Below are 22,740 nucleotides of genomic sequence, written 5' to 3'. Positions count from 1 at the left end.
ACCTTTAATGGTATCATAAAGATTATCTTCTAGTGACTGTCTCTCTATATCCAGGATGCTAAGGTGTTCTTTTTTTTTTTTTTTAATTTTTTAAAGGTGATCTAAAGCTACCCAATGATGCTTACCTATCCAAAAGATGCAAGCATGATTCTGCTCTCATTTATTTAATGCTCCAGTTTATTTTTTTTTTTGGTACCAGGTATTGAACCCAAGAGTGCTTAACCACTGATCCCCAGCCCCAGCCCCTTTTGTATTTTTTCTTGAGACAGGGTCTTTCTAAGTTGCTGAGATTGGCTTTGAACTTGGGGATCCTCCTGCCTCAGCCTCCTTAGTCACTGGGCTTGCAGGCTTGAGCCACAGAACCCAGTGCTCCTGTTTATTTTTTGGCTTATGTACCTCAGACTAGCATTGCCTTCTGGGGGCTTCAGAAAGATCAAATAATATCAGCAACCTCCAACATGTAATGAGTACCTACCTGTTTTAGGCATTATCAGGTCAGGGTAATAGAAAACCACCAAGAAGTCGAGAAGCCTCCAGGCCTGGAGAGGAGGCACTTAGGGATGCACAGTGGCACTTAGGATGCCTTTTCTCTTACAGCCTGCTCCTCGTCCCCTTGTTTCCATGACGGCACCTGCCTCCCTGACAAAGCTGGATCTTATAAGTGTGCCTGCCTGGCAGGCTACACCGGGCAGCGCTGTGAAAACCGTGAGTATGCCTCCTGGGTGGAGCTGAGGAGCCTCTCGGGCTGTCCTGGGAGGGCTTTGGGGCTCTCGGGGTTGCTGTTTCTTGGTGTCTAGGACTCTCTGTCCAAGATGGCGCAGGGTGTGGATACAACTGAGTGGCCTCAGAAGGGCAGGGCTGCTGGAACTACCAACGTTTGCCCCTTGACATTTCTAGCCCAAACCTATTGCAAATACCTCTCAAAAAAGACACAAGAGTCTCACATAATATTCAGAGCTCAAGAACACCGAGGAAACAGTCAGCTGTAGAAAGCCACCATTGTCAGCTCTCCTGTGGTTCAGAGTTTGAGCTCCCTGACCATCCTAAGGTCTGGAGTTTGGAGTTGTCCTCCAGGGCACCGATGTGCTGTGGGATAGTCTGAAACCCTACATGGAACATGGTCAATGTGTAAGGTGACCATAAGCCCCAGTTTTCTGGGGACAGTCTCAGTGTATGCATTTTGTCTAAATATGATAACATCCTCACTCACACTCAAAGCTTCCTGAATTGGGTGGCAAATAACATGGGTATCCTATAAGGATGAGATGAGGTTTGTTGAGGCACAAACTAACGTTTTCTGAAGGACTGCTGTGCATTGGGAGTGTGGAGATGCAGGGAAAGAGGACGCCTTGTCTTTCTCTGAAGCAGCTTCCCCCGAGTTGGTGAGACCCATTTCATCCTCCTTTAGTAGTTCTTGGGCAGGCCTGGAAAGAAAGGGGGTGCAGGGGGTGGGACATAGAGAGGAGGATCCAGCTGGTCATCTCCAGGACAGCTCTCCTTGTTCTCAACCATTCAAGCCCCGGCCCAACCTTCTGCCTGAGCCAAACTCATTCCTTCCCCTTCTCCTTCCCCTTCCCCTCCCTTCCCTTTTGTTCTAGGATCAAACCTAGGGTCTCCTGCATGCTAAGGATGCAATTTACCACTGAGCTATACTCCCAGCCCCTGAGTCATGTCTTGACTATAACATTGAACCACTCAAGTTCTCTAGTCTTATAGACAATAGTCAAAAGCTAAGCAATAATAACCCTCAGTCATCCAAACAGCAGAAACCAACTCAAGCAAATAATTCACTCCCCAAACAGGAAATCAGCATGTGATTTTCCTCCACTATTAGACCCAAGAAGAGATAAGAGAGACTTGAATGTGCTGAGTGTGAACAAGCCTCTGTCAGATCTAATCCTTGTCCTTAAGAAGCATCATGCTAACGGCTGCATGTGGTGGCACCATGAGTGTGCAGCCCCTCTGTGTGGTGCCAAGGACTGTGACGTTGGCAAAGAGGAATTCTAACCCAGTAACCAGAAATAATTGGTCGGGGTATCTGATAACTAAAACCGTGTGTATGTCCTGTGTGCTAATAGAAGTTTTGAGACCCAAAATTGGTGTCATGCACTGAAACCATCACCCTGGAATGAGAGGTGCAGAACAAGAAAAGTCAAAATTTGGGGAAGAGCTGAAGGAGTACAGTTTATACCCTGGCCAGGGTTCCTCCAAGCAGATCCTGAGACGGGAATGAGTGTACAAGTGAGGTTTCAAGGTCAAGCTCCCTGGAGAAGCTCATAAGGGAGGGGACAAGGAATCAGGAAGGGAATGAAGCTAAGTAAGTGTGAGGTTTCTGGTGAAATCCCAGCCCCAGTGTTGAGTGGTAGTGAGATCTGGAATACAAAGGAAGTGTAGGCTAGGGGACTGGGCTGTCCTGTCCACACAGCAGTGAGTCATTGGCTAAATTCCATGGGGAACTAGGGGACATGAACTGGGCACGCTGGCTTTCTGTGCAGGTGGATAATGTGGTTCTCATCCCCGTGGGCAGTTCTCTGAAAGTAGCAGGTGCAGACAATATTGCAGAATGGGGAGGGGTCCCTGACTGTGCCACTGAGTTCGGCTGAAAGCATCCCTTGCTCTGGAGTGGCACTGCTGGTTTGAGTGGGACTCTGGGAGAGGCTTAGAAAATGATGCTCTGTGGTCCCTGCCTCATTTGAGGCTGCTGTGTTGTGTGCAGGCAAATCAAGGAACCATGTCTTTCTCTTTGCATCAAGAAATTGTATGGGGTGTGATTCTTCTCACAGCAGTTCTGGACCTTGACCCTTTAGAATCAAAGGGATATGGTGGCAGCTATAGTAGCTTAAAGGGAATGCTTAATGAACTCAAGGAACTGACTGCACAATATGAGGGCTTTGATAAACAGGTAAAATTGCAAAGAAGTGAAACATCACTAAATAAGACCAGATGAAGCCTTTAAGAAGCTGTTTTAAATCAGGGGAGGAAAATAATTCTTCCCAGAGTTATGACTAAAATGTGCATGGATAGCGTGTGAATCAAATATGGATTTCTCAGCATGATTATTCCACCAAGAAAAAATAAACATCATGAAAAACGAATGTAAAATAAGGCATTTTGTACTGATTTGTAACTTGATTCATACAGTATCTGAAATCACTTTAAAACACCAGCATAGATGGGCAAGAGAATTCTCCCCTGCCAGTTTATATATATATATTTCAAAAACCATAATTCCTCAGCACCGTGCAGTTACAGCTGGGTAAAGATATTCACAGTGGAAATCTGATATGTCATTTGCTAGCATCCTTATGGGGGTCTGAATGTTTATTATTTTCTATAAGATGCAGGTTTATTTTTTTCCTGTTAGAAAGTTTGGCATGAGTTCTAACGCACTCCGTGGGGGAAACATCACAAAAATTAGCTGTGGCAGTTTACCTGAATAATTTTTGAACAGATCTTCATCATTTTTTTTCAGAGCAATCTGTCAGTTAGAAAATCAGAAAAGAGAAAAAAAATATTAATTCCGTTTTCCTCATGAGGATATCAATGTACTGGAACAATCTCTCTAGAAGGAATTCTTTCAAAGTGAAGAAGAAACCCAAGCACTCTCAGATTCCCCCAAACTCTCAAATGCCCAAATTGGACTGGGCAATCATTTTAAAAAATTAGTTTTCAGAGCACTGAGCTCAGGATGCATAAGATTTCTGTCTTTGATTTATGTGATATCAAATTTGATAAGAGGAAACCACTTCTAGATGCTGCACTCAAGTCTTTGTGGAAAATTAGATGCTCCTTTTTGCATATGAAAGATTCAAAGCAGAGGATGCAAGATGCCATTCCTCATCAGATCCAAAGCCAGAAGTGAGAACTGCACATTTCCCATGTAATTCATCGGTGGCTCTTGCAGGGTGGCTTGGTAGGACTCCGGGTGATTGAGTGGTGAGCTCTGGTGACCACTGTGTCCCATGATCAAGTCCTTTCAAAGGTCTTTCCTTCCTGATATGGCTCATCAGTCTCTCTATTCTCAGGAAAGTCCTTGATACAAGCTAACTTTGTACATGTGCATGTCCTTAAGTAGGGTCCAATAGAAATAGGTTTTCTGCTTCCTTGCAGAAGAAACCAAAAATCAAATAATACAGAGGTGTGTGAAATAAAAGGAGAATACTGTTTTCACTGACCAGTCCTGGTTTCCAGGGGAACCACTGGTGGAAACTGTGGACTTCTTTCTATGTTGCTCCAACCTAAGTCATGATTTCATATATCCTTATTTTAAGCCAGTTGCTCTGAGCTGGGGGTGATTTTGCCCTTCCTCTCCACCCCTGGGTGGCACTTGACAATGCCTTAATCAATGCTGGTGGTTATAATGGTGGGTGAATGGGGCAATGCTGGCCTCTAATAGGTGGAGACCAGGATGCTGCTAAACATCCTACAAGGAGCAGGACAGCCCCACCACAGTTATCTAGCCCAGAGCCAGTGGTGCCAAGGTCAAGAGTTTTACCAAAGTGGATTCAAGTATACATACAATCATTCAACTCATTTTCAATACCCATGTCATGGATATTTTTTTCCATATGGGTCCATGAAACGATTTCTGAGTATTTCATTGTATGCATGAATGCGCTATCATATATTCATCACATCCTCAAGATGGATTTGATATTGTTTGAAATTTTTTTGCTATTATGATAACTGCAATTGATATCCTTACATGTTATTTTGTTCATATGTAGACATATTTCTGTAAGATAAATTTCTAGATGTTGAACTATTGGTTCAAAGGGTACATGTATTTATTTATTTATTTGTTCTTTTTAGATATACTTGACAATAGAATGTATTTTGTTATATTATACATACATGAAGTACAATTTTCCATTCTTGTGGTTGTACATAATATGGAGTTACACTGGTCATGTGTTCGAATATGAACATAGGAAAGTTATGTCTGATTCATTCTACTTTCTTTCCAATTCTCATTTCCTCTTCCTTCCTCCATTCCCCTTTGTCTAATCCTATAAACTTCTATTCTCCCCTTCCACCCACCTTATTATGTGTTAGCATCTGCATATCAGAGTAAACATTTTGGACTTTGGTTTTGGGGGATTGGCTTATTTCACTTAGCATGATAGTTTTCAGTTCATTTACCACAAATGCCATAATTTCATTCTTCTTTATGGTTGAATAATATTTCATTGTGTACATAAACCACACTTTCTTTATCCATTCATCTGGTGAAGGGCACCTAGGTTGGTTCCATAGCTTGGCTATTGTGAATTGAGCTGCTATAAACATTGATGTGGCTGCATCATTATAGTATGCTTCCTTTAAGTCCTTTAGGTATATGCTGAGGAGTGGTATAACTGGGTCGAATGGTGGTTCCATTCCAGGCTTTCTGAGAATCTCCATCCTGCTTTCCAGAGTGGTTTTACCCAATCTGCAGTCCCATCAGCAATGTATGAGTGGGGGTACATGTATTTAAAGATTTGAGAATGATTGCCAAGAAGGTCATTGAAAAGTTTTACCAATCGACGAGATGAGCCATTTATTTATAAGCACCAGACCTAGAAATAAGAATTGGGATCTGCATTTCAGAAACAAAGGTCTACTCTTGTCAAAATGGAAATGGGTGTGTTTTCAGGGGGTTCCACTGGTCTGAGGAGAGAGAGTTCTTGTTCAGACTCTGGGAAGTGGTGGATTAAGGGAGAAACAATCAGCAAGGCTTGGCCTCGTCCCAGTGGTCAAGAGGGTGTGAGAGGCCTGGGACACTCATCAAGGACTACTACACCCCCGCCCCAACCTCAGCTTCCCTAAAATGTTTTCCAAGGAGGTAAAACTTTCCTCTGCTCTTGAGTGACCTCCTCAGAACCCTGACAAGGGGAGTGGCCCTTCCTCAGCCTTGAGGCCAGACTCACCCCCTGCCAACACCCTCAGTGACCTCCAGCCTCCCTGGGCCACCATGTAAGAAACTGAGACCCCTTCTTTCCTCTGAAGTTTCCTGTTTCTTTGTATGGAACACAACGACAAAATAAGTCCTCAAGAAAATGGTCAGAGTCTTGTTTTGAAAAAGTGGAGAGCAAGGGATTCATCGCCTGCTCCAGTTTCCATGTTGTCTTTGTTCCTCTGGCCCAGTTGACGAGGCTGGGCTTTCCCCCGTGCATCCTAATGAAGGACGATGAAACGGGCTAAATCTTGGGGGCACAATGCTCACACTGCAGGCTCTGACGCGCCTTTGAACAAAACAAACCGGGCTCCACCAATTAAGGGAAAATGGTGAATCTGGATTCATTTGGGTTTTGGAGACCCAGAAGGTTTCCCACTGGCCTGTCCCAAGGACTGAGAAGAAAGGAGCCCAGGATGAGAGGCACACTGTCTCCTTGTGCTTCAAAGAGGTGCCCCGCATTTCTCATCGGAATAAGTGTTTAGGAACTTTTGAGATTTTCATGGAAACATTAATGCTGATGCAAGTGAGATTGTTTGGAGACCCCTAGTGGGTAGCAATCATCTCTCCCACGACTGACAGGTAAATAAGGTCCTGTGTGCCCACTGGATTAATGCAGACGGTTCTGACATTTTTCCACTAAGGTATTGAAAAACTGCCTTTGTCTCAGGTCCAAAGACCTCTCTTAGCCTCAGTATCTGGAAGACAGGCGCATCTCTGACTTCTGCTAGATGGTGCTTGGAATGTGTAGTCAGAAAGATCTTGGATTGACACTGAATCTGAAATTGACCAGCCAGATGGTCTTAAACAAGTCATTTAACTTCCATGAGCCTCAATTTCCCCCATTTACAAAGTTTAGCAAAATAATGCCAAATACCTATTAGGGTGTTGGTGGGACCCACAAAAGGCAGAGTTGAGGAATAAGAGCTGTGACTCTTATGACTGCTTCTGGCCCTGTCTTAAAGTTGTTTGAAATCTGGCAGAAAGCAGAGGATTCTCCAGATAAGGCATTATGGCAACAACACTAGTTTCTACAAGGTGTTGACTATGACAAGCCTTTTTCAGGGTTCCATGGTTTAAGAAAATTCCCTTAAGACTTTCTGAGTTTCCTCTTGAGTTGACATTCACGAGTCATTGCTGGACCCTAAATATTGCTACCACTGCATCAGCCCACAGGCAAGAAAGACCTGGTTTTAAAAGGACAAGTAGATGTTGCTGGTGTTACTGTCATAAGAAATCCTGGGTCCCAGGGGAAGATATGCCCATTGAGTGTGATGACTGGGGAGCCTTTACCACCAGGACAGCCTGGAGAGGGGGTTTTCAGACATGATAAATGCAAGAATGTCATGAAGGAACTGGATTTGGATACTCCGGGGAAGGTCACCCAAAGCATTGTGTTGTCTGACCAGCCTCTGTTCTCTCATGGGGTTTTGGTAGTCATCATTTAACACACGGTGGGATGTGCGCCTGTCCCTGGTGGTTATTTTGGAGACCTGGGTTTTAGAGCATCAGTTTTGTTAGAGGGACAGGGAAGAAAAAGGAAATGAATAACCTGACATAAGAGGGTATAAGAGTTATGAGTGTAATTCCATGGAGAATAGTCTCAGGGATCCATAGTTATTATTCACAAACACTTAATGATCCAGAGCCTTCACTGGAGGAGCCCCACGAAGACTATTAGCTGACAGACTGCTGACTTTGTACCCAGTACCTGGGGCTCCCACCCACTCATTCTTCCAAACAAGGCAATAAACCTCTGAACTCCTCTTGGTATATTCAGAGGGACACCATCCATTTGGATTTAGATCCAAAACACAAGAACTGTTACTGAACACAGTAGAAGCTGCCCTTGAACAATTGGCAAGGCGCGCGTGTGTGTGTGTGTGTGTGTGTGTGTGTGTGTGTGTGTGTGTAGCTCAGAGGGAATTTTTCTTTTTCTTTTTTTTTTTGGATCAATGCTTGTTCCTAAGTCTACACAGACCAAGTGACACCTAAGTTATGAACTCTGCTGGGCTGCAGAGACCCTGTGGCCTCTTAACCAAAGCATTGCTGTTGCATGCAGGGTAAGGTGCTTGGGGTTGTCTTGTCAAGGGTGCATTTGGCTAGTCAGTGAGTATTTTAGCAGCATTTCTCCAAATAACAGGAAGGCAGGAGAGGCCGTGTAAACTGTTCTGTAGCCTGCATGCCTCTCAGAGCATGAGAGGGAGCCCCCTGCAGCATGGAAGGGCCAGAGCCTCCATAAATTCTACTCAGTTTTGTGTTCATCTGCTGCTCCTGGTCAAGGCCCTCTTGGCTTTGCTTTAGCAGATGAGGTCACTGAGGCAGGGCTTAATGGACGAGGCCGATTTTATTTGGGTCCCAGGTTAAGAGGTAATCCATTAGAGCTGGGAGGGGCTGTGTGCCCACCGAGGGCTGGGAAGAGGGCACAAATTATAGATGAAGGATGAGAGCACTGCAGAATTAACTTCTGATGGAAACAAACATCCTGCTTTAGTTATTTTTTTTTGCCGCTGTGACTATAAGACCCAGCCAGCTCAATTGTAGGAGAGAAGAAGTTTATTTGGGGGCTCACAATTTCAGAAGTCTCAGTCCATAGACAGCCAGCTCCATTTCTACAGACTTGAGGTGAGGCAGAACAACATGGCGGAAGGAAGTAGCTCACATGATGACCAGAAAGGGGAGGGGGAGAAAGAAAGAGAGAGAGAGAGAGAGAGAGAGAGAGAGAGAGAGATCATCATTTGCCAATACAAATATATACCCCAAAGCCAAGTCCCAAATACCCCACCTCCTCCAGCCACACCCCACCTGCCTTCAGTCACCGCCCAGTTAATCCCATCAGGTGATTGATTCATGGATTGGGTTATGACTCTCAACCCAATCATCTCTCCTTTGAACCTTCTTTAATTTGTCTTACACATGAGCTTTTGGGGGACACCTCACATCCAAACGATAACACATCCCAGTCATCACTGGCCCTAAGATGAACCCCAGCCCTTTGACAGAGGCTAGGGATCCCCTAGTTTTCCTTAAAGGCTCCTGCCTCCTGGATCCTTCACACTTCTCTCTTCCTTGCTCCAGAAGGCGAAAGCTTCCTCTTCTTTAAGAACAGGACGTTCTTGCTGGTATCCATGTACAAAGAACAGCAATAGTCATTATTCTCTCCATTCCTAATATAGACCAGGCTCCGTGCTTCATGGGACATTGCCCGCTTAGTTTGTCAACTTCCTGCATGGTAGGTACTTCTGTCATCTCCACTGTGCAGATGCATCCAGCCAAACACTTCTGAGTGTCCATGAAGTGTACCAGGCACTGGGGAAACATGGCAGAGCTGCGTGGCCTATATTTTCTCTGCCTTTGGGCAAAGCCATAAAACAAGCCTAATCTTAGCCCATTTTTAGTAGAGGAAAGGGTCACATGTTGCATAGTTTCTGGCTACAACTTCCTGTAGTGAAGGCCTTTGGTGGTGGCAACTGGGTGGTGAGGATTACTTGAGTGCATCTTGTAGGTCAGACATTCTGAAGAATCTCTTCAAAGGACTTGGATGTGCCCAGCAGCCGAGGAACCTCAAATTGAAATAGAGTTGTGTAGCTCAGGCCATTTTTTTTTAGTTGTAGTTGAACACAATGCCTTTATTTATTTATTTATTATTTATTTTTATGTGGTGCTGAGGATTGAACCCAGTGCCTCACGTGTGCCAGGCAAGAGCTCTACCACTGAGCCACAATCATTTCCATAGCGAACATTTCTTATATTTCAATAAGTTAACTATGATTACCACAGGGGAACATTTCTTCCGGTAGTTTAGAGTTGCCCTCTACCCTAGAGCTGACTCAGAAACCTCTGAGATTTGAAGAAACCCCCAGGAACACTATTATTACCAAGCAGATGTAGTAGGTAAGAACCACTAGGTTTCTAACACTCAGGTATGTTACCTATCCTACCCATTCACTCTATCAAACAGGGATGTGCCAGGTTGACTGGGACCAAGGAATAAAATGACTAGAGCTTTCTGAAAAGTTCTCAAAGTTGACCTGTCTCTTAGGCACAGGCAGTGTTAGCTATCCAATTAAATAGGCCATCCAAACACCGGAAAAGTAGTGGTCGAAAGACACAGTGTACCAGAGGCCCAAGACAATACTGATTAAGATCAAATAGCTAATTGTAAGCCTCAGCCTCCAAATTGCTGCCGGATGAATAAATAGCAGTGTGTGCAATCCAAGCATAATTTCACATGGGTAGTGTCTCATTCACACCCGCAGAGGGCTGGAAAGCATCACCGAGGCAGAATGCCATTGGCTGGAAAGGGATGAAAAGAGATTTCAGTGCAGATGACAACATCAGTGGGTGAAGACCTTCTTGTGAGTAAAAAGTATTTGGTTTTGTCTAGATACAATTTGAACTCAAATATAATTTGAACAGGGGAAAGTGAGGAAGAGTTAAAAGGCCATCTGAAGGTTGTCTCTGAGCACTGGCCTCATGTTCAGTCGGGTTTCCAGAAAGGACAAAGCCCCAATGAGAAAGTTAATGCCTTTTCCAAACAGAACCAAAATTCTGTCACAAGTGGTTCCCTTGATTTTGGTGATGAGTGAGAATGAGTAGATCCCAAGAGTATGCTAAGAATAGAGACGAATGTCCCTCCGTCCCCAGCCCCTGCCACCAGCTCCATCATGGGGTGATGGGCTCTGTTGACTTTCGCCCTGTTTCCCTTGCTAATTCTCAGATAATCTTACAGCTCCAAAACTCAGCTCTTTCTAAAAAGGCAGAATAGGATCCTGACTTACTTTTTCCGCTCAGCTGGTTATCAGGCTGACATAAATATTTCATTAACATACAATTTGCCCACAGAAATGTATGCTTTTTACTCACAGTTTCGTAAATCGCTGCAAACCATTTCCAAAATCCAAGAGGACATAAGCAATCATAACTAGGTTAAAATTATTTAGAAGCAGAAATAGGACAATCCCAAAGAGAAGACTAGCAGATGGAATAGAGATTGAAAGAAAGCAAACACAGACCTCTTTAGAGTTGCAAAGATTGTTAATTTTATTCTGACCTCTCCCTTGCTCTCCTGTGTCTAAGGGTGAGTACTGGGGAAACATTGAACATTTCTTTTTTGTAAATTATAGAAATATTAATATGCTTTGTTACTAGATATTTCTAAAAACTAGATCATTCCCCTTCTCATACAAAAAAAAAAAGTGACTGGTCTTGTTTATGCTCGCACTATTCCAGTGGGTGCCAGCTCAACCGGCTCCTGCCCTCCTGTTCCTTCAACCCTGCCTGAGACCTTCTCCAGCTGTGAAGACCCTCTGGCCTACGGGCATCCTGGAGGCATGTAGAGTTAGTACTTATCCCATCATCCTTCAACAAAGGATTGATGGTGCTCCATAGGTGAGAACTGGTATCTTGCTCCTTGAGTGGGATAACAATGAGACATGTCCCATTGTTTCCCAGAGTTGCTAAATGGCACTGATTCTCAGTTGCCCCCCAGTGATAACTTGCTTGATAACTTAAGAAATTCACAGTCTTTATTTTCCCTAGTCCACTGTTGGCCCTTCCTGGGATTGCCACCAAGATAAACTGCTTGTACTCAAAAACTAGTCTCACATGCTACTGCTGGGGGAACTTAACCTCAGACACCTCTCTGAAAGTGTATTTCTTGAAGAGCTAACTTAGTAGAGCCTAGAGAGCTATGTTAGCCTTGGTTCTCCAGAGAAGTAGAACCAATAGGAGATTCATCTATGTATAGGCTCACCTGACTATGGAGGCTGAGAACCCCCATAACCTAGACCCAGGAGAGCTAGTAATTTGAAGGCTCTAATGTAGAGAGTCAGTGGTGTAGATTCCAGCTCAGGCATGAAGGCCTGGGAATCAGGAGTCCTGAGGACCAAGTGTGGATATCCTGCTCAGCCAGTCAGGCAGAGAGAGAACACAATGTTCCCTTCCTCCATCTCATTCCTTTGTTCTATTCAGGCTCTCATGAATTGCATGCTGCCTACCCACATTGGAGAGGGTAAGCCCTGTACTCATTATACCAATTCAAACACTGGTCTTTTCTGGAAACACCTTGGGAGACATGTCCAGATATAATGCTTAGGCAGGTGTTGGGGAGCCCAGAATCTAGTCATGTTCTCCAAGAAGATCAGTGATCACATTCAGCTAAATCGCTATTTGGTGGCTTCTCTAAAGTTTTAGATAAATCTTTGATTGATGATGAATAACATAAATTTTAAGGGTTAGCCTTATCTGAAGGTTTCTCAAAATATGAATCATTTGCATTGCTGATTAAAAAAACAGTGTTAGACTCAGGAATTTATTTATAATCTGTATACACCCCCGCCACACACACACACACACACACACACACACACACACACACACACACACACCTCTTCTCTAGGGTCAGGGAGTGAGTGGAGATACCAGTGATGTTTGGAGAGAGCCAATAATAAAGATTCGTTTGAATGCTCATTTAGCCCATTTAGACAGCAATTGAAGCATGGCTGCTTCCATCACGAAGAAGCATCTCTCTTCTAATTGTCTCATCTTTGGCTTTATGCTCTAATGTACTGGCCACACTGCCATAGCTTCACCATGTGCCCTGGTTGAGTGGTGATCTCTGTCTAGTGACTCAGGGAGAACACAAATGTGATAAAACTGGGAACTCCAATTCCAACAAGGCCCCCGTGGTTAAACTCAGCAGAAGCATCTAGATTAGAACCTGGTTCCACTTCACCTGGCTTCCTATCTATAGATAAGTGGTTTTCTTTCACACAACACAGCAGGCTCAGAGGTATCAACTCAGTTCAATCAATCACACCCAGGGACATCTTCATTGCAACCAAGGCCACAGTCAAATTTCATGTTTGACTAGTATTTGCTGAGACCCCCCCCCCTTACCCTATTGTAATTTATTTAAGGACCCTGTGATTACCTTTATTTTATTCTTGGGTTAGGGTCCTATCTTCTGATGTACTTTTAGAAGCACAGGTAAGAAAGGCACTAGTTAGGATAAATTAATGCTGATGAAAAACGTTATGTACATTCCCCCCCCCCCCCCCCCCGCACCCTGTGGGTTGTCTCTTTTTTTGTGTGTCAGAGTGAGTTGAGTCATCCTGAGGAAATAAAACTGGATTTGTTATAATAACATTCCTTAAAATTCTAATTAAACTCTGAGGATTTATTTTGATTAAGATTTGTTTTTTGGACCAGGGATTGAACCCAGGGTGCTCAACCACTGAGCCACATCCCCAGCCTGTTTTATCTTTTTATTTTAAGACAAGGTCTCACTAAGTTGCTTAGGGCCTCACTAAGTTGCTGAGGCTGACTTTGAATTTGTGATCCTCCTGCCTCAGACTCCTGAGCTGGTGGGATTACAGGTGTGCACCACCATACCTGGCTGATTGAGAAAGATTTTGTCTGGTAAGATTCTCATCTGAGGAATAAGTCACTAGAAGGAAAGTATCCAACCATTTTTGTCTATAACTGCCTACAGGAGGCCAAGGAAAGCCTTGAGATATCTAAAGTACTTTAGTGTAATCATCCTGGACTGATGCCACTTGTATTTCTGGGTTTAAATGAAAAAGTCCTATGTTCAAGATAAAGAAAAACCTCTTCCCATGTCCTATTCTGCCGGGAACAAAGGAGGTACTCATTAAACATTTCATGTGAAGGCAAAGGGATCAGTCAAATCAATAGGCAGCAGCACCTCCCCAGTCCTTCTCTGAAAGGTGGACATGCTGGCTTCCAAAAGGCAAAGCAGCAACTGGATTCTTTAGTTCCTAAGGGGTTATAAACAGCTCCTGTCTCCAAATATGATCTTACAGCTTGCAGACCTAAATAAAAGGAGAAAACAAATATGCATTGGGGGTGGGGGGCTAGTGTATCATATTAAGATTTTAGATTCATTTAGGAAAATGTATCACTTTTACGGACGGGAATATACTGGTGAACAGAGATATCATGGAAAAAGAGGTCTATTGTCTTTCCACAGCCAGAAGGTGGGTCCACTCCCTGGGTTAGGGATGAAGAATGTGGACTTCCTTTTGTCACATTCAATATTACTTTTCTGACTAGAGGGTACAGAAAAGCTAAATTATTAGTGTGCCCTGAAGAACCACTTTTCCTGAAGACATCTGCGTGTTGATCTGACAGGCTTTCTGAAGTCTCCATCGCCATGTCCCCTGCTTGCAGACCTCTGGACCTAGCCATCTCCTCTTGGTGCCTTTGTAACAGGTATTGCTGTCACTGTTCCATTCAGGGGAGAAAAAGACAACATTTTAGTTGGTTTAAATCATCTTATATCCAACTCTAAGCCCCATAATTCAGGGAATCATGAGAAATTCAATTTCAATTATTGTTCAATCTTCTTTGGTACCCCAGGATTGTGAAAAGAGTCTTGTACATAGGCCATACCAAATCCTCAAGGAGACTCCTCTGATGGTAGATTCTGGTCTGCACGGTTTGGTCTGAGGAATCTCATTGCCTCAGATCATCTGTTCCCTTCAGGTACAGCAGATTGGCTGCTGTGGGGCTGGGCTGGAGCCCGGGAGCAAGCATGGAGGCTGAGTGCAGTCTTAAGGACCAGCCTGTAGCTGCCTGGCCCAACAGCCTTCTCAAGACCGTATCACCACCCAGGAATGCTGAAAGGCATGTCAGCTCCATATTGGGGCTGAGCCCACTGCCTCTCTGGGGCCTCATCACAGACACCTGTGCCATGGAGATGAAGCCTGAGAGGCCCTGATGCCCAGCTGAGAAATCGGCAGAGCTGTATCGGGTTAGTTTCTCCCCCAGACAGAACCTGAGTCAAGCCTATGGGCCCAGGCGATTCACTAAAGGGATTACTCCTGTGATTAACCAGCAAGGAGTTGAAGAATCAAGAAAGAGGAAGATATCAAGCAAGAATATTTTCAAGTAATCTTCTACTCAGCCCATCCCCTGTGGGGGTTCTGGGAATGTAAATCGAACCTCAAAGAACAGGGATTGGGTTCTTCTATTTCCACATATTGGCTACAGGTGAGCCTGGGGTGGGCCTGGGAGGAGGACAGAACTCTAGGTATTTTTTAGCCCTCCGTTTGGATAAGTGGATGGCCATGCCCCAGGGCACCCTCTGAAGGCTGCAGGCCCCAGCTGTCACATGTCGAAGGTGAGGGATGTGTGACTTGTGAGTATGAGGGGACGAGGCTGGGACACCAGTGATGGTCATGACAAGAGACATCACAAAACCTTCACGTGAGCAGTCACGTGTGAAATCACGTGGGAAGTGAACTCACAGCAAACTCCCTCATCCCGTGGCCCTGGGAAAGAAAACAGGGAGAGAGAAGGCTTTCTTGAAATGGTTATTTGAAACAAGACCCCAGAGAAATGTACCTCTGATGACTGCTGTTGTTCGTGCAGTGGCATGTGGGGGCATGCTAAACTTAGTGTGTTAATGTCCCCAGGCTGAGTTCCAAAAGTAACAGGGCAATGAGCTATTTATTACTTAATAATGCAATCTTTTATTTAACAAAGCAGGAGTTTGGTGCTCCTTCAGGCCAGGGATGCAGATATTTTAAATTTTCAATTGGCTTTGCCTGAAAATACCCATCCCGCTGAGGAGAAATGAAACCTAAAGTCCTTGAAAAATCAAACAGAAAGAATCATGAATCTGTTCAATGGGGAGATACAAAGGTTTCTAAAAAGAGAACACATAGGGGGAAAAATCATTTTGAAACCTAACCGCAGGGAGGAGCTCTGATGAGATGCAGATAGTCTATGTACCCACCAGGTAGATGTCAACTGGGAGAGAGAAGGAAGGATGGAGAAAGTTTTAGAATTCTCTTCAAAAAACATCACAAGGGAGTATGCAGGCTTTGGAAAGTACAGAAAATGAAAGAGAAAGGATAACACTCGGGGGTTGTTTGATATTGGAACATAATTTTAAGGCTTTATTGTGTAAGATTAAACAAAATAAATGAGCAGACACCCTGGTTGGTACCCAGAAGTCTGAATCAACACAGTTTTGGAAGTTCATCACGGGTAAACATTACCAAAAGCCCAGGAAATAGAGCGGAAGGCTGTGTTGTGCTTGAATAGGTCTAATAATGAGCTATTAAGATTTCTCTCTGGAGTGCTCTTTAAGGTGTATTAAATTTGGGGAACTGGCTTTTAAAGGCATTGAGTGCTTTGTAAACAAAGGCAAATGAGGGAAAAGGAAACTTTTTTTGTTATTTCTGTGACTCCTCAAAACCAGCCCAGCCAGGTAAGTGTTATTATTTTGTTTTATAGTTAAGAAAAGCAATGGTTGGGGAGGTTTACTAGTTCCCAGCTCTTAGTTTCTTAAGTACAAGATTGAAAAACTTTCACTCTTTGTTCCTTCTACCCCTAACAAATATTTATTAAGTGCCTGCTGTTGTAGACTCTGGGGAACCAGATGAATATTTGAATTCATATCTATCTGATCCTAGAGGCCAGTATTTTTTTCTACCAGAGTCTAGTTACAAGACTTATTTAAGAGATTTCATGCAAAATTGTATAATGTGATTATACAAAATATTAAAGAGATTTGCATGGACTGAGAGACAATTGGACCAAAAAACAAGGCATAAAACACTTTATGCTAGATTTAGATGTTTAATGGACAGCACTCAAAAATATTTTGTTTGATTTTTTAAAACAATAATAACTGGAGCTTGGGTTGTGGCTCAGCGGTAGAGCGCTTGCCTAGTATGTGTGAGGCCCTGGGTTCGATCCTCCACACCACATAAAAATAAATAAATAAATAAATAAATAAATAAATAAATAAATAAAATAAAGGTATTTTGTCCAACTATAACTAAAAAATAAAATATTTTAAAAAATAATAAAAATAGAAACAACAAAATAATAAAAAACAAACTTTTATGATTTTACTTTATGATTGTAAAACTTGAAAAAAAGTATAAAGAAGCAAAATCATTCTTAATGTTATCAGTAAAGATAATGACTACAATTGTTATTTTATTTTAATTTTCACTTTTTTGGGGACTAGAGATTTAACCTAGGGGTGTTTTACCACTGAGCTACATTGCTAGCCACCCCCGTCCCCCTTCCCTTTTTAAAAATTTTGAGACAGGGTCTTGCTAAGTTAGTTTGGGCCTCACTAAGTTGCTGAGCCATTGATCCTCCTGCCTCAGCCTTCTGAGTCTCTGGGATTACACGTGTGTGCCATCATGCCCAGCAACGACTTCAAGTTTCGGAAAGTATGTTTTTCAAATCCCTTGGTCTGTCTCCACTTTGGTTGCTTTAAAACATTCCCACGTATCTATTTTTTCATTTTTGTCTGGTTTGGGGCTTTATGAATCTGTAGGTCAAATTCTTCCATGAGTACAGGAAAGTTTTCATCTATTATCTCCTAGCACATTGTTTCTACCATTGTCATCTCTCTTCCTCCTCCTCCATCTTCTCCTTCCTCTTCTCCTTCTTCTCCTCCTCCTCCTTCTCTTCCCTCCTCCTTCCTCCTCCTCCTTTTCTTCTTCTTTTTCTTCTTCCTCCCTCCTGTTCTCCCTCCCTCCCTCTCCCCCCCCACCTCCCTCTCCCCCCCACCTCCCTCTCCCCCCCACCTCCCTCTCCCCCCCCACCTCCCTCTCCCCCCCCACCTCCCTCTCCCCCCCACCTCCCTCTCCCCCCTCCCTCCCTCTCCCCCCTCCCTCCCTCTCCCCCCCCACCTCCCTCTCCCCCCCCATCTCCCTCTCCCCCCCCCATCTCCCTCTCCCCCCCACCTCCCTCTCCCTTCTGTCTCCTTTCCTGGAATGTTAATTATGTATTTCTTTACCTTCTCACTGTGTCCTATGAACCTCTTAGATTTTCGAGAACATTTTCACCTTCTTGTCTCTTTCAACTTCATTCTGAAAGTTTTCTTATAAGCTATCTTTCAGTTCTATTTAGTTTGCTATTAAATCCATCCACTGAGTTCTGTTACTAAATTTTTCAGTTTTTGATTTTTTTCTTAGGTTATTTTTTTTCAGCGTTTCTGGTTTTCTACTGAAGTTCTCAATCTTGTCTTTTATTTCTGGAATATGTTCAACGGAGTTATTTATTTTTTGCATTTTTTAATTCATTTTTTCATTTATATATGACAGCGGAATGCGTTCCATTCTTATTACACATAGAGAGCACCATTTTTCATATCCCTGGTTGTATACAAAGTATATTCTTAAGTAGTGTCAGATGACCACTTTGCTGGACCCTTTATAAATCTGATTCTGTTGTCTATATTTCCCTTGATTTTCAGCCATAGTCTTGCCTTCTGTCTTTGTCAGTTGGGGCTGCTACAAGACAATACCATAGACTGAGTGATTTAAACAACAAACATTTATTTCTCACAGTTCTGGAGGCTGGGAAGTCCAAGATCAAGGCGCTGGAAGATTCACTGTCTGGTGAGGGCTGCTTTCTGGTTCATAGAGGGCTGTCTTCTTGCTGTATCCTCACATGGAGGAGGAGGGAGAGAGAACTCTCTGAGTTGCCTTCAATAAGGGCAAAAATCTCACACACCAGGGCTCCATCCTCACGACCTGATCACTTCTCAAAGACTCCTTCTCCCTAATATCGTGATATCGGGGCTTAGGATTTCGACATATGAATTTGAGGGGGAAACAAGCATTCAGTCCCCTGAACACTCCATTGGATCCTAACGTAGAAGCATTACTTGCTCTATCCTAATGATGACATTCCACAAGCAATAACTTAAAACCAAATAATAGTTGTCATAGTTCTCCATTCTAAGGTATTGAATTTAAGTTGTACAGAAATTTCGGTGTGAAAACTACACTTATGACCTGATTTCAAAAATGTCAAGTTATAAAATTGTTTGCATTTAAGAATTGCAGATGTTTAGTGGCATCCTTGAACAGAGGTATTTGTGTATTCCAAGTTAATTTCTCTTAAAGTCTTCTTTTATAGCCTCCTGAGTGAGAGAAACAAAGGACCTGGATTGTCCTAAATCTTTATCTCCAAGGGCTCAAGAACTCTCCAAAGTTCCTAGTATTTAAGCCCACTTTAAATAGTGTGTGTGTGTGTGTGTGTGTGTGTGTGTGTGTGTGTGGGTGTGTGTGTGTTCCATGAGAACCCTGCTGTGGCAGCTCAGGGCATGGAGTCTAGCAGACCATGGAAGAGCTTCCTTTCAAGGGGAAGACAACCCCACTGTCAGGCTCACCTATCAAAACCATCAGTAGAAAAAATTTATCTTTTGCTGAGGCTGATGTAGCTGCAGTCTCGTTCATTTTCTCCAAGTACTCCAGGAATGGCCTTAAATATCACCCAATCTTTTTGACCACGAGCTCTAGTAAAGCTCAAAATAAATGAGGACCTACACTTGAACTGCATAAATCATAGCCTCTCAATAGGCAACTGGCCACAGATTCAAACACTTGCCAGAGCCAGGCAGCCTGGTGAAGAATGTGGCTCCCAGGTGAGCAGAGAGCCATTTCTCAGCTCCAGGTGATTGTCATCTGGTGGAGGCAGGCTGAGAGACTGAAGATCTGAATTGTGTGAGAAGCCAGTGAGACCTATTTTTGTGAATTCTCCCAAGTTTTATGTTGGCAACTAGTTCCATTATTTTAAACGTACAGGCAGGATACACTACGTTTTTTATTGTGGTCTCTGAGCCCCAGTGGTCACCCTCTGGGATATATGTTCAGACTGAATGCATCTACTAAAAGAAGCTGGCGCCATCACGGAGGTGACATGTACTGCTTCCTCTCCCTCCCCCTCCCATCAGAGAGGGATTCCTGAAAACACAAGTACTAGGGTTTTCTGAGACCACTTGAAGCATAAAAAAGCCACATTGCCCTCTTTATACCATTTTAGTATTTTAAACAGTCTCGCTCAGTGAGGTCCCTTTTTTTTACACTTAAAATAGGAGTTTTGGATTCACCCACCAGGGAAATCACTCAGATTACATAATCCCCAAAGCACACAGAGTGTTATTGATCATCTGTCACATGGGCTATGGATAATCCTAGAGGAGACAAACCAGTCAGTTGGCTAATTGCAGCAATCTTGCCAAGTTGCACCCGGTAAAGTTGTTTATTTTTAATTCTTGAATGTTTTAAAAGCGCTATTTGAAAGAAGATTCTTTTCTTGCCTGGGGGCAAGCAAGTAAGTTGCTTGGAAGATAATTGGGACAGTTATGGGAAGGAAAGTACATCAAATGCATAACTGCATTACACGAGAACTGTTTTATAGGAATGAGCCTGTGTCTTAGAAGAAATTATTAAAAAGACACCAGGGAAGCTGATAGATTGGTGCCCAAATTCAGTTGAATTCTTTGGAGGACTCACTCTGTTTCCTTAGAACAGGTCATATTCAGTATTGTGCCATAATCTAAAATATGTTACCTATTTAATAGAATTTTTCCAGATTAAATCTAAAATCCTGTTCAGTGCTCAGAATGGCTGGGGATGCCATTTTTACTTTAAGTCATTAAGAATATTAAGAATATTAAGTATACAGATAAATAGTTACATTTGGGCATCAGGGGGAATTTGTAATATTTTTGCAATGATATTGTCCTCTAGTAGTTTTAACTAAAACTTGAAACGCTTTTTTTCTTGATATGAAATATAAGATCTAAATTTATTTCATATATTTATTCTTGTTGTTAAGCAGTTCTACTTTTTTGTATACAACATAAATAGGAAACTGAACAGTCTAATTTAATTGCTCAAGCGATAGGAAATGAGGGAGATAATACAACACTGAAAACTAATTATGCCTGTATCCTGATCATAAACTAAGGTGAAATATTTTTCTTGTCCAGTCTTGCCCAGCTCCTATAATTTGAAAAAAAAAAAGAACAAGATCATATAAGAGTCAGATTTGTGTCAAAGTTGTTTACATTTAGAATGAAATATTTCTCCATCTAAGAATAAATCATTAAAACAAGGAAAGACATGTCTAATACATGCATTTTCTATTAGGAGATTTCTCTTGGTAATTTGTTTGTGTACACTGTTAGCAGGCTTGATATCACTGTATTTTTAATTCAATGAAATAATGAAAAGATTCTGTTCTAAAGTTAAATGACTCAGACTTTTAACAGTTCTTCTTTTCTCTTGTTTTTAACTTTTAGTCCTTGAAGAAAGAAACTGCTCAGATCTTGGGGGACCAGTCAATGGGTACAAGAAAATAACAGGAGGTCCTGGACTGCTCAATGGGCGATATGTAAAAATCGGCACTGTGGTGTCATTCTTTTGTAATAACTCCTATGTTCTTAGTGGCAATGAGAAAAGAACTTGCCAACAGAATGGAGAGTGGTCAGGGAAACAGCCCATCTGCATAAAAGGTAATTTATGGGTGTTTCAGGATCCTATAGGGGTAGATGGAGTTACTGTGCTTTTTGATAGCTTTAATGCATTCTTTTAAGCCCCTGTGTGTGTGTTGGAGGGTGGGGGGGGTCCCTTTCTCTCTTAAGTTTTCTCCTGAAACCATCCCTAAAAATATTTGCTTCATTTTTCTGGTCTTAGGGAAGACTTGCTTACTGTAATCACAGCGTCTTGAGGTGATGGAGGAGAGTGATATAGTTATCAGAACAGTTCAGGAAAAATAATAGGGCTGAGGTTTATATATGCAGATCCAAGGTCAAAACTGAATGGACTCATCTTCCCTGGCTGCCTATGTTGGGAGAGGTTAGACCAGTTAAGATGTTTCAAGACAAACATAGTAGACCTTTGAACATTCAACAGACAGCTGTAGGAACTAAATGGATAGTTCAGGAAAAGGAGGGAGGGAATTTCTTGAAATAGAGATAATTGCATGAAGCAGGTAGAATTGGGGCCTGTCTGGAAAGCTGGGGAGGATTTGTAAATGTGAAGAGGAGTCCGGATGACATTTCAGATGGAAGACAGAGGGAAATTACAGAGGTGTAACTTACCAGGCATTGGTAAAGGCAAAGGGAGGCAACCCAGGCGGTAAACTGCAAAATGTACCTTGGAGCCAGAGAAATGAAATGTTATAGAGAGCGGTTGGAACCATTTCTGTTGCAGTGGGGGTGCATAGTTTCCAGCTGCTTCTGGTTAGCGGCACCTCTGTTTTGGGGGACAGTCACAATGATCTGGCTGTTTACTGGGAAGAAAAGCATGTTCTTGTCCTAGATTATCCAGATAATTGCCTCAGTCCTCTACTTTCCCTTCTGGGTGTTTGTCAACAACCTGAATCATGGGAAAAGGAATGAAAGGGAATGATTTGTGAAAGGAATAAATCACTTTAGACTTTAGCCAGAAACGACTTTCATCCCCACCAGCATAGATTTCTGATGTTTTATTTCATTAAGTATGGGAACGGCGTTACATATGTCCTTGGAGATTTTTGTCAACTCTTTTCTTACAAATTAATACAACTAAAGTACTCTAAGTCGCTAATTAGACAAATGTTGGCTGCTCTTGATTGGGAAAGTGAGACGGGACGGACTCCTTTTCACTTGTGGAAAAAAAAAAAGGAGACTTCAGAAAAATTAAACTGAGCTTTGAGTTGTCTCCTAGAGATTTTTTTGGGGTCCTTAATAGCAGAGAAAGGACATGGAAAAAAATCAGTTACACAAGACTTATCTATGATTGACATTGCTGCCTGGTTTTAAATGAGAACCTTCTAATTCCCAGTATGGGCTATATATTAGGACTCCATTTGAATTTTATTCCATTCTGATCAAGTGTGCTAATGCTAGACGCATAAGCAGATAGTCCTATCTTAATCGTCATGGCCCCAAATCACCTAGGTAGAGGAGTTTCTCAGAGGCATCAGAGTTCTTCAGAGAAAGCTGTCAATTTAGGAGAAAGGCAGCATGCTTTTTT

At 42.7% G+C, this 22,740-nt stretch overlaps 1 protein-coding gene across 3 annotated transcripts in view; it reads left to right on the top strand.

Moving 5' to 3' along the window:
* The window catches only part of PAMR1 (peptidase domain containing associated with muscle regeneration 1), a 78,111-nt gene that overhangs the window by 47,637 nt on the left and 7,734 nt on the right, over positions 1-22,740 (top strand). For 2 of the 3 annotated variants that reach the window (XM_081282267.1, XM_081282269.1), the window contains 3 exons: positions 598-705; positions 18,280-18,330; positions 21,024-21,236. In XM_081282267.1, coding sequence (XP_081138393.1) covers positions 598-705; positions 18,280-18,330; positions 21,024-21,236 — 372 coding nt within the window. The remainder of the gene's footprint in view (positions 1-597; positions 706-18,279; positions 18,331-21,023; positions 21,237-22,740) is intronic. The other variant, XM_081282268.1, reaches the window with a different exon arrangement.

Source organism: Spermophilus citellus (genome assembly GCF_964194105.1).
Source record: "Spermophilus citellus genome assembly, chromosome: 2".
NCBI lineage: Eukaryota > Metazoa > Chordata > Mammalia > Rodentia > Sciuridae > Spermophilus > Spermophilus citellus.
Note: the sequence above shows the minus strand (reverse complement) of the source record. Positions and strands in the feature narration are given on the sequence as shown.